Genomic DNA, 13,059 nt, shown 5'->3' on the forward strand with positions numbered 1-13,059 from the left:
GTGCCAGTGTCTGACTGGGAATTCAAAGAAGATATTGGGGTTACGTGCACCCGCAATTTTTACTACTGGTATACAGTGCCATTGTCTGACTGGGAATTCAAAGAATATATTGGGAATACAAATACCCTCATTTCTTGCTACTGCCATATAGTGCCAGTGTCTGACTGGGAATTCAAAGAATATATTGGGGTTACGTGCACCCACAATTTTTACTACTGGTATACAGTGCCATTGTCTGACTGGGAATTCAAAGAATATATTGGGGTTATAAATACCCTCATTTCTTGCTACTGCCATATAGTGCCAGTTTCTGACTGGTAATTCAAAGAATATATTGTGGTTACGTGCACCCACAATTTTTACTACTGGTATACAGTGCCATTGTCTGACTGGGAATTCAAAGAATATATTGGGAATACAAATACCCTCATTTCTTGCTACTGCCATATAGTGCCAGTGTCTGACTGGGAATTCAAAGAATATATTGGGGTTACGTGCACCCACAATTTTTACTACTGGTATACAGTGCCATTGTCTGACTGGGAATTCAAAGAATATATTGGGAATACAAATACCCTCATTTCTTGCTACTGCCATATAGTGCCAGTTTCTGACTGGTAATTCAAAGAATATATTGGGGTTACGTGCACCCACAATTTTTACTACTGGTATAAAGTGCCAATTTCTAACTAGGAATTCAAAATGCGCAAGGCTCCCGGAAAGGGACGTGGACGAGGCCGTGGGCGAGGTCGGGGGAATGGTTCTGGGGAGCAAGGTAGCAGTGAAGCCACAGGGCGTCCCGTGCCTACTCCTGTGGGGCAGCAAGCATTGCGCCACTCCACAGTGCCAGGGTTGCTTGCCACATTAACTAAACTGCAGGGTACAAACCTTAGTAGGCCCGAGAACCAGGAACAGGTCTTGCAATGGCTGTCAGAGAACGCTTACAGCACATTGTCCAGCAGCCAGTCAGACTCTGCCTCCTCTCCTCCTATTACCCAACAGTCTTGTCTTCCTTCCTCCCAAAATTCCGAAGCTTTACAGAACAATAACCCAAACTGTCCCTGCTCCCCAGAGCTGTTCTCCGCTCCTTTCATTGTCCCTCAACCTGCCTCTCCACGTCACGATTCCACGAACCTAACAGAGGAGCATCTGTGTCCAGATGCTCAAACACTAGAGTCTCCTCCATCTCCGTTCGATTTGTTGGTGGATGACCAGCAACCCACCCTCATCGACGATGATGTGACGCAGTTGCCGTCAGGGCATCCAGTTGACCGGCGCATTGTGCGGGAGGAGGAGATGAGACAGGAGTTGGAAGAGGAAGTGGTGGATGATGAGGACACTGACCCGACCTGGACAGGGGGGATGTCAAGCGGGGAAAGTAGTGTGGATGTTGAGGCAAGTGCAGCACCAAAAAGGGTAGCTAGAGGCAGAGGCAGAGGTCAGCAGCTTAGGCGAAGCCAGGCCACACCCGGAATCTCCCAAGATGTTCCAGTTCGTACCCAGCCCCGAAAAACTCCCACCTCGAGGGCACGTTTCTCGAAGGTGTGGAGTTTTTTCAAGGAATGCGCCGAGGACAGATATAGTGTTGTCTGCACAATTTGCCTCTCGAAATTAGGGGCTCTGAGAAGAGCAACCTGTCCACCACTTCAATGCGCCGTCATTTGGAATCCAAGCACTGGAATCAGTGGCAGGCAGCAACGGCAGGACAAAGGCCGCCTGCCGTTCACGCCACTGCCACTGCCTCTGCCACTGCCTCTGCCTCTGCCACTGCCACTGCTGACTGTGCTGGCGATGCACTCCAGAGGACGAGCCAGGACACCACTTCATCTGCCTCCGCCACTTTGTTGACTTCTACCTCATCCTCCCCTGGTCCTGTCTTATCTCCTTCTCCTGCACCATCAAAGGCACCATCAGGCGTTTCTTTACAACAACCCACCATCTCTCAGACATTGGAGCGGCGGCAGAAATACACTGCTAACCACCCACACGCGCAAGCCTTGAACGCCAACATCGCTAAACTGCTGGCCCAGGAGATGTTGGCGTTCCGGCTTGTTGAAACTCCCGCCTTCCTGGACCTGATGGCAACTGCGGCACCTCGCTATGCCGTCCCTAGCCGTCACTACTTCTCCCGGTGTGCCGTCCCCGCCTTGCACCAGCACGTGTCACTCAACATCAGGCGGGCCCTTAGTTCCGCGCTTTGCACAAAGGTCCACTTGACCACCGACGCGTGGACAAGTGCATGCGGACAGGGACGCTACATTTCACTGACGGCACACTGGGTGAATGTAGTTGAGGCTGGGACTGCTTCCCAAACTGGCCCGGTGTACCTCGTCTCCCCGCCTAACATTCCTGGCAGGGACACGAGAAGAACACCCCCCTCCTCCTCCTCCTCTACCGCCTCCTCCTCCGCCACCGCCTCCTCCTCCGCCACCGCCTCCTCCTCCGCTGTTAGATTGACCCCAGCTACGAGTTGGAAACGTTGCAGCACTGGCGTTGGTAGACGTCAGCAGGCTGTGCTGAAGCTGATCAGCTTGGGGGACAGACAGCACACTGCCTCCGAGGTGAGGGATGCCCTCCTCGATGAGACGGCAATATGGTTTGAGCCGCTGCACCTGGGCCCAGGCATGGTCGTTTGTGATAACGGCCGGAACCTGGTAGCAGCTCTGGAGCTTGCCGGACTCCAACATGTTCCATGCCTGGCCCACGTCTTCAACCTAGTGGTGCAACGTTTCCTAAAGAGCTACCCCAATGTTCCAGAGCTACTGGTGAAAGTGCGGCGCATGTGCGCCCACTTTCGCAAGTCGACAGTAGCCGCTGCTAGCTTAAAATCTCTCCAGCAACGCCTGCATGTGCCACAACACCGGCTTTTGTGCGACGTCCCCACACGCTGGAACTCAACGTTTCAGATGTTGAATAGAGTGGTTGAGCAGCAGAGACCTTTGATGGAATACCAGCTACAAAACCCTAGGGTGCCACAAAGTCAGCTGCCTCAGTTTCACATCCATGAGTGGCCATGGATGAGAGACCTTTGTGACATCCTACGGGTCTTTGAGGAGTCCACAAGGAGGGTGAGCTCTGAGGATGCGATGGTGAGCCTTACAATCCCGCTCTTGTGTGTTCTGAGAGAATCCCTGATTGACATCAGGGATAACTCAGATCACACAGAGGAGTTAGGGATAGCATCCGATCCGTCACAGCTGGAGAGTAGGTCCACACATCTGTCCGCTTCACTGCGTTTAATGGAGGAGGAGGAGGAGGAGGAGGAGGAAGAAGAGTTGTCCGATGATGTGATGGTGATACAGGAGGCTTCCGGGCAACTTCGAATCGTCCCATTGTTGCAGCGCGGATGGGTAGACATGGAGGATGAGGAGGAAATGGAGATTGAACTTTCCGGTGGGGCCAGAGGAGTCATGCCAACTAACACTGTGGCAGACATGGCTGAGTTCATGTTGGGGTGCTTTACAACCGACAAGCGTATTGTCAAAATCATGGAGGACAACCAGTACTGGATCTTTGCTATCCTTGACCCCCGGTATAAAAACAACATCTCGTCTTTTATTCCGGTAGAGGGGAGGGCCAATCGCATCAATGCTTTCCACAGGCAATTGGTGCAGAATATGATGGAGATGTTTCCAGCATGTGACGTTGGCGGCAGGGAGGGCAGTTCCTCCAGTAGGCAACCAAGTTCTCACCGGTCCACACAAACGAGGGGCACACTGTCTAAGGTCTGGGACACCTTGATGGCACCCCCTCGCCAAAGTGCCGCCACGGAGGGTCCTAGTGTCACCAGGCGTGAGAAGTATAGGCGCATGTTGCGGGAATACCTTTCCGACCACAGCCCTGTCCTCTCCGACCCCTCTGCGCCCTACACGTATTGGGTGTCGAAGTTGGACCTGTGGCTTGAACTTGCCCTATATGCCTTGGAGGTGCTGTCCTGTCCTGCCGCCAGCGTCCTATCTGAGAGGGTGTTCAGTGCAGCCGGTGGCATCATCACTGACAAGCGCACCCGTCTGTCAGCTGAGAGTGCCGACCGGCTCACTTTGATAAAAATGAACCACCACTGGATAGAGCCTTCATTTTTGTGCCCACCTGTGTAAAGCACCCCAACATGAAACTCCATGTCTGTACTCAACCTCTCCAATTCCTCCGCATCCTCATACTCATCCACCATAAGCGTTGCACAATTCTGCTAATACTAAGCTCCCTCCAACATGATTTCCCCCAACTCTGCTGGTTAGAGGCTCCCTCCACCCTGATTTCCACCAACTCTGCTGGTTAGAGGCTCCCTCTACCCTGCTTTCCCACAACTCTGCTGGTTAGAGGCTCCCTCCACCATGAATTTGCCCAAACTGGGCTGTTTAGAGGCTCCCTCCACCATGAATTGGTCCAAACTGGGTTTTTTAGAGGCTCCCTCCACCATGAATTGGTCCAAACTGGGCTGTTTAGAGGCTCCCTCCACCATGAATTTGCCCAAACTGGGCTGTTTAGCGGCTCCCTCCACCATTAATTGGTCCAAACTGGGCTGGTTAGAGGCTCCCTCCACCATGAATTTGCCCAAACTGGGCTGTTTAGAGGCTCCCTCCACCATGAATTTGCCCAAACTGGGCTGTTTAGAGGCTCCCTCCACCATGAATTGGTCCAAACTGGGTTTTTTAGAGGCTCCCTCCACCATGAATTGGTCCAAACTGGGCTGTTTAGAGGCTCCCTCCACCATGAATTTGCCCAAACTGGGCTGGTTAGAGGCTCCCTCCACCATGAATTGGTCCAAACTGGGGTTTTTAGAGGCTCCCTCCACCATGAATTGGTCCAAACTTGGCTGTTTAGAGGCTCCCTCCACCATGAATTGTTCCAAACTGGGGTGGTTAGAGGCTCCCTCCACCATTAATTGGTCCAAACTGGGCTGGTTAGAGGCTCCCTCCACCATTAATTGGTCCAAACTGGGCTGGTTAGAGGCTCCCTCCACCATGAATTGGTCCAAACTGGGGTTTTTAGAGGCTCCCTCCACCATGAATTGGTCCAAACTTGGCTGTTTAGAGGCTCCCTCCACCATTAATTGGTCCAAACTGGGCTGGTTAGAGGCTCCCTCCACCATGAATTGGTCCAAACTGGGTTTTTTAGAGGCTCCCTCCACCATGAATTGGTCCAAACTGGGGTTTTTAGAGGCTCCCTCCACCATGAATTGGTCCAAACTGGGCTGTTTAGCGGCTCCCTCCACCATTAATTGGTCCAAACTGGGCTGGTTAGAGGCTCCCTCCACCATGAATTGGTCCAAACTGGGTTTTTTAGAGGCTCCCTCCACCATGAATTGGTCCAAACTGGGTTTTTTAGAGGCTCCCTCCACCATGAATTTGCCCAAACTGGGCTGTTTAGAGGCTCCCTCCACCATGAATTGGTCCAAACTGGGCTGGTTAGAGGCTCCCTCCACCATGAATTTCCCAAAACTTGGCTGTTTAGAGGCTCCCTCCACCATTAATTGGTCCAAACTGGGCTGGTTAGAGGCTCCCTCCACCATGAATTGGTCCAAACTGGGGTTTTTAGAGGCTCCCTCCACCATGAATTGGTCCAAACTTGGCTGTTTAGAGGCTCCCTCCACCATTAATTGGTCCAAACTGGGCTGGTTAGAGGCTCCCTCCACCATGAATTGGTCCAAACTGGGTTTTTTAGAGGCTCCCTCCACCATGAATTTGCCCAAACTGGGCTGTTTAGAGGCTCCCTCCACCATGAATTTGCCCAAACTGGGCTGGTTAGAGGCTCCCTCCACCATGAATTGGTCCAAACTGGGGTTTTTAGAGGCTCCCTCCACCATGAATTGGTCCAAACTGGGGTTTTTAGAGGCTCCCTCCACCATGAATTGGTCCAAACTTGGCTGTTTAGAGGCTCCCTCCACCATTAATTGGTCCAAACTGGGCTGGTTAGAGGCTCCCTCCACCATTAATTGGTCCAAACTGGGCTGGTTAGAGGCTCCCTCCACCATTAATTGGTCCAAACTGGGCTGGTTAGAGGCTCCCTCCACCATTAATTGGTCCAAACTGGGCTGGTTAGAGGCTCCCTCCACCATGAATTTGCCCAAACTGGGCTGGTTAGAGGCTCCCTTTACCATGAATTGGTCCAAACTGGGGTTTTTAGAGGCTCCCTCCACCATGAATTTGCCCAAACTGGGGTGTTTAGAGGCTCCCTCCACCATGAATTTGCCCAAACTCTGCTGGTTAGAGGCTCAATCCACCCTGATTTTCAAAACAAATGTTGGTGCCAACCTCAACTTACTACAATGGCCAAATTCACTGCTGGTGACAAGCTCTCCTCACTGCAAGTGCCAAATACACATGTTTCAAGGTGTTTTCCTACTGTCAGAGAGGTGGTATTGAGTGTGTAAAGTGTGTAGTTGTTAGGCTGTGATGTTGGGGTAATAGAGGGTCTTTGGTGTGTTAGATGCCCCCAGACATGCTTCCCCTGCTGTCCCAGTGTCATTCCAGAGGTGTTGGCATCATTTCCTGGGGTGTCATAGTGGACTTGGTGACCCTCCAGACACGGATTTGGGTTTCCCCCTTAACGAGTATCTGTTCCCCATAGACTATAATGGGGTTCGAAACCCGTTCGAACACACGAACATTGAGCGGCTGTTCGAATCGAATTTCGAACCTCGAACATTTTAGTGTTCGCTCATCTCTAACTGTTAACACAGAATATATACAGGTCCTGCGTGATGAAAATCTTAAAATGCAGCCTGAAAGCAGCAGGATCATGTGAAACTTGAGGTGTAATTGAACAGTGGGTGGAAGGGACCATGGCTGTTTTGTCAAGTCCCATTCTCCCGTACTGTTTTGCTTTACTTTTGTGGTATAATAGAACAATTGTAATAATTAGCATTAGCAGCAAAGTGTATATTGTGCCTGCCCTTATTATTTCTGTGGTGGGCGAGAAAAGCCCCCCTGGAGCTCCTTACAGTCATTGTCAAACTTGCTCATACACAATTTAGGAACATTAGTTCTTATTTATTAGTTTGCTAATAACTATTACGCTTGCCTGTGCTGTTATTTTTACCGGTATTGTAAATGTATAGGAGAGAAATATTAAGGGAGACAGATTGAAACAGCTCAATATATTCCTGTAACAGATTTTCCCAGCAGGCTGACGGTATTGTTGCTGTGTACAATATGAAGTAAATGTAATTTATTATTGCGTATTATTTGTGAATACATTTTCATGCTGCCTTTGCAATCCTTTGGTTAAATGTAACCTAGCACATGTTGTAAGCACACATGGGGTCTTTTTAGTGGAGCTACTGTATGTATGTACCATAAAGGAAAGCTTAAGACTATTATTTAGGATACACGCACATTATGTCCTTTCCATTACAATATCTCTACAGATCACTAGGGGTCTCGTACATTAAACATACCAAATCTGACCAGTCATCTCATACACATCTAGTTTTCGCCATCCACGGCTGAACTTTTCCAGTTTCACTTAAATTTTTAACATCAAATTTTCCAACAACTATTGGCCAAAATGGTAAATTCTGCCATTTCTGCCATGTTTTATTGTGTATGTATGGACACATATTGAAACCCTGTTAAGGTCAACAATTCATCTACAATACACCCCATGCAGCTGCAGAACCTATGGACAATTAATTGAGACAAGGTCCATCTATACCCCACTAAATCTATAGTGGAAGCAGGGGCAACACGGTGGCTCAGTGGTTAGCACTGGGTTCGAATCCCACCAGGAGCAACACCTGCAAGGTGTTTGTACGTTCTTCCCGTGTTTGTGTGGATTTCCTCCCATACCACAAAAAGACATACTGATGGGGGGGGGCGGGGAATGTACTTTGTGATCCCTATATGAGGCTCACAATCTATATTAAAAAAAAAAAATTCTATAGTGGAAGCAGAAACTTTCTAGAGCGTTCATGTAACCAGCTGGGAAAAAACAGAAGCAATATCATCACTTGAGTTGATAAGGGCTTTGGAATATTTTTCGCTTTGTATAGATAGATTTTTGTGCTGCTTACTAGTTTGTCTGGTCCAGTATAGTGTGTTTCCCTATGTGTTTATGTTGGTTATGATGATATATTAGCATAGTATCTGTTATATATGTGTGTTTACGTAGAATACTTGAGACGTGCTAAAATATACTTTTATGGTTTTGCAGGCAGCCCAACAATGACACACCGAAACATGACGTCTTCTAGTCTGAATGACATTTCAGATAAGCCTGACAAAGATCAAGTAAGTGTACTGATATACATTCTCGTGTTAAACTATATACTGTATACGGTTTGGCATTGTCACGCCTGGGCAGGTTTATATTGTCGGTAGAGTCTGCAGTGCAGGGACCTATAACACAACCTTGTTCCCTGACTTCAAGCATTGCTGTGCAGAAGGGAATGCTGCCCTCTCATGTCATGTCTCATTGACGATCCTGGAGATCGATATATCTTCTTGTACGAGAAGAGCCCTTTTAACCTACACATGCCACATACATTTACTGGCCGAAAAATATGGAGAATAACTCCAGAGAACTCAACCTCTAACAAGAGGGTACATTTGTGATACTTGATGTAATTGAGGTGCTATTCTTTTTAGCACCAAAAAAAAAACATATTTGTACTTTACAGGGATAAAATTTGCTTCTAAAACACTTTGGGAAGTGACATATTAAGTTTTATTCAGCTGGGTAAAAAATCTGTGCCTTGTTCATTGCTTATATTTCCCATTAAAATCAATGGGATGCTTTTTGCAAGCATTTTTGAAGCCTATTTCAGTACATAATACGATAATCATACATGCCAAAATACGCTTGGAAAGTGACCGTGTGAGCATACTGTAAATCATTTTAGAAATATAAACACATAATTTCATTATAACCAGTTTCCTTGTGTAAAGATATACTTGGCTTTAACAAGAGATTGAGAAATAAGCCTGTTGGTGTGGGCAAATTCCCAGTTATGAAGATTACACAGACACCAGATGTAGCAGTGTGAATTCTGCGAATCGTCCATTCACAGGTGGCGATATAGCCCCCTTCTGTGTATGTAACCTCTTCATTCAGCATGTCTAGTATGAAGATTTAACCCCGAATTCTCTCCATAACTTACATACAATCTATCGTTATCCTGACAATTCCTGAAAAGCAGGAATAATGCTCATTTATAACCAACTTTAAGATGCAACCACAGAAGGATCCAGTCCTTCAGCTAGCAGCTCAATACCATATAAGAAGAGATTAGGTGCATGTATGTGGCCTATGATTTGGTGCCTGTATATGGCAGGTAGTGTTCAGTGAGTTAACTCCTAGTGGAGACATGGTGCTCGTGAATAATTCTGAAATGTTCAGCAAAGGCTAAGTAAGGACATGTTGATAGACTTTACATGCCATAGGTGTTATTGGAGGTAAAATGATTTCACCTTCAGAGATGGAGGCAGCTGCTGAAAGACTGCTTTCTATAATCCGATTATGAGCACTAAGCAGCATGGCTCTCAACTACAGCATAGAGAATAAAGCAGACGGAAGCTCATTGTGCAGGGGCAGGAGAGAGAAGCAGTGGAGAATTTGCTGTATTATAGACATGAACCAAGGTGAACATGTAATGAAATATCCGATGCAATTAATAGAGCGGTAAACGTGATGTAAAAGTGCACTCGCTAATATAATTCACACCTATCTATGGAATTCCATCTGGACATCATTACAGTTTGGATACACAATTAGAATGACTTATAATTGATGCAGAGTATTATTGCTAGATGTACAGAGATGAAGTGTTTGTCATATGCATAGGGTTTCTCTTATTTAGTGGCAGCCATGACTCCGAGCCATGTCTCTAAATGACTTTATGTTGCTTTCATACATTGACAATACCTGGTAGTTGCTGATTACCCACCTTTACCTAGCACTTAAATTGCAGATAAATGTTCATTTTTATGTAAACCTATATACAGTTCAGGATTTGTAAAACGTTGTGTGACTACTTGTATGTGCTCTGGAATGTATGTGCTTGATATACAGAGCAGTAAATTGTGAGAAAACATTAATTGAAATTAGATTGGGTTCACACTACCGCTGCTGTCCACCCTGGGGTTTCCATCGTAAACCTTGGGGAAACTGGACAGGGGACGGCTTGCCGGCTGTCAGCTATAAAACCCATTCATTTGAATGGGTTTTTAAAGGTGACCGCCGTTGTCCATATGCGGCCTCTCTTCCTGGAAACTGTTTTTTTTTGTTTTGTTTTTTTGCACGAACAAAAAGTCCACTAGGACTTTGCGTCTGTACAAAAAAAAAAAATGTTTCCAAGTGGAGAGGCCACATATGGACACCGGAGGGGTAGTGTGAACCCAGCCTTAGAAATTCTGTTATCACTAGTTGGGGTTTATTGTGTACTGATGTATTATTAAGTACAGTTGAAGCTGTATAAACCCCTATGCAATCTTCCATCTAGTCACAGATACAGGTAGACAATATTTCACATAGCTATGTTCGGGCTGGGTGACAGAAGATGCATTTCTGGGACTGTGGCAAACTTACAGAATCATAGCGATTTATGATGCCATAAGCTCCAGAATGACCACAGCTCTATTGTCCTGTACCCAAATGATGGGAGACAGTAGAACTACGATCAATCATGCTGGAACTCGCTATGATGATGTAAGTTCATTTCAGCCAAGCCATGGTCAGTCCTGGAAATGTGTACGACACACAGACACATGCGGGGCTTTAATCTAATAGAAGCAGAGAGTCCACAGAGGAAAACTCTGTATACTTTAGCCCAAAAATACTGCAGGAAAAAAACACAATACGTTTCCACTGCAGTTTTCCTTGTAGCACCTTTTGCCTGCAGCTCGCTATGTGGGGCCTTAGTTTTAAAAAGTAATTTTACCGTAACCTAAGAAGTGGAGGCCATATCACCCTTTAACATATCATCTGGGAATGGGCCATAACATAACATAGACCCACACTGTTATGTTGTCACATAATAGGCTTACCCAGGTATCCAAAACGTCTGTATCCTAATTGGCTTCGAACCACAACAAAGGGGACAGACCAGCCTATACCTGTAGACTGCTGCAAACAAAAATGTGTCAACCGTGTACATGGCTTTTGGAAGGGGAATAAAAAAAAAAAGTAATATGCAAAGTTTAAAAAAAATGGCGGTGGTGGCAAGAGGTTAAAAATCTGTAGACATTGAAAAATATACATACAAAGCTACTCAAAAAGAAGTATATCTGTAAATCTCTAGCTCATTCTTCAAGTTTCTCTGCAGATAATATTACTATAATCTTGTACTTAACCTGTTGGCAGAAGTTATTTTTCCACTTTCCACAAAGCACATAAATTCTCAAGGAGATACTGTTCAAGGATTTATTACTTAATATGGAGCACGCCTGAAGAAGAAAATCAGAAGAGATTAATGTTATGTTACACTCTTACAATAGATTCACTCTACTGTTACCTCTCCATTGTTTTGGTCTGTCAGAGGAGAGGCTGACCGCTGCAATAGCAGTAGCACACAATCCGATGGACCTCATTGGCTATAATGGGGTTAATTGAGTGTCTGTTGTTTTAAATGTCAGACCATTTCAAAATCTGGCATAAGGACAGCCAAAGATGCACCAAATGTATAAAGAGGCATGGATCACTTAAGAAATGTGATACCTTGTACTCCAATGCAGTTTAAAGAAGACCTTTCAAGTCCTCAGGCACACATGGATTTATATACCGCTATAAAGCCTACAGTGCACTGAATTCAGCACACTATCGGCTTTCCCATTATGTGCCCCAGGGGAAGAGATATCGGTGCCGTTACCGATAGCTCTTTACTGTCAGAAGGGCGTTCCTGACAGTCTGTGAGGAACGCCCCTCCTGACAGTACTGTCCATAGACTAGTACTGGGGAGGTGTTCCTTACCACTCAGCATCATGGCTGGACTGTCAGGAATGCCCTTCTGACAGTGAAGAGCTATCAGCGACAGCACCGATATCGCTTCCCCCAGGGCACATAATGGGAAAGCCCGCAGTGTGCTGAATTCAGTGCACTGTCAGCTTTCTAGCAGTATATAAATCCGCATGTGCCTGAGGTTATCAAAGGTCCTCTATAAAGAGAATTTGTCAGCAAGAAAATGGTGATGCATCCATCCTCAGTTCTAGTAGTGGACAGTGTCACAAGTACCTTCACATCTTTATTTTTAAAAAACAAAAAACTTGAGAGTCTTCAGTAGTTGATATCTTTTTTTTTAATGGCTAACTCATAATGTTCATCTTTTCTTCATTTGCACAATAATCACATTTTTCCTGATATGGATATCCTGAATTTTCCTGTAAATTAGAATAAATTGCATTGTGTGCATGGCAGTAACTTGATAGGCCTACTTTCCAGCTTAGTTGCCACTCTGCAGTAAAATTCAACTATCCCCGCATACCAACGGGACTCTATATACTCCGCCATTTTAAAGTAAGCCACCCTCAGAATTTCATGTTGGGTAGAGTAACGGAAAAGCCTAAAAGTAATATTAGGCATATAATACACAACTGACAATACACAATATCTTTGCAATACAAAAGTGCAAAGATAAAACTTGACAATAGTTCTTTTCTGTGACATCTTCAGGAATTGATGCAGGTCCCTGTTCTGTCCCTCAACAGTGCAAAGCTTGAAAGTACAGGTCACTTTGCACTGTTGCAGCATGTGGATGAGACTAGTAGAAATCTCATGTGTGATTCTGCTATTGTGTATCACTATAGGTTATTTACGGTGATGTACTCGCTGCAATTACTACCTGCATGTCCTTATGAGCGAGTACTGTTCGGATCAGCCGATCCGAACAGAACGCTCCATAGAAATGAATGGATGCACCTGGTACTTCCGCTTTGACGTCGGCCAGCCGCTTAACCCCCCGCGTGTCGGCTACGTCCATTCATTTCTATGCGAGCGTGCTGTTCGGATCGGCTGATCCGAACAGTACTCGCTCATCTCTACTTACTACCTGTCCTGAGCCTACACGATAACTAGTTATTTGTCTATTACTAATAGAAGTATCTTTAGAGTCCGAGACTGCAGTTG

The 13,059-nt window shown here is 46.1% G+C and overlaps 1 protein-coding gene across 7 annotated transcripts in view; it reads left to right on the forward strand.

The window, feature by feature from the left end:
* Positions 1-13,059, forward strand: part of SLC4A4 (solute carrier family 4 member 4) — a 187,549-nt gene that overhangs the window by 111,755 nt on the left and 62,735 nt on the right. For all 7 annotated transcript variants that reach the window (XM_075284971.1, XM_075284947.1, XM_075284954.1 and 4 more), the window contains one exon: positions 8,155-8,231. In XM_075284971.1, the coding sequence (XP_075141072.1) occupies positions 8,155-8,231 (77 nt within the window). The remainder of the gene's footprint in view (positions 1-8,154; positions 8,232-13,059) is intronic.

Source organism: Leptodactylus fuscus, chromosome 1 (assembly GCF_031893055.1).
Source record: "Leptodactylus fuscus isolate aLepFus1 chromosome 1, aLepFus1.hap2, whole genome shotgun sequence".
NCBI classification, from domain to species: domain Eukaryota; kingdom Metazoa; phylum Chordata; class Amphibia; order Anura; family Leptodactylidae; genus Leptodactylus; species Leptodactylus fuscus.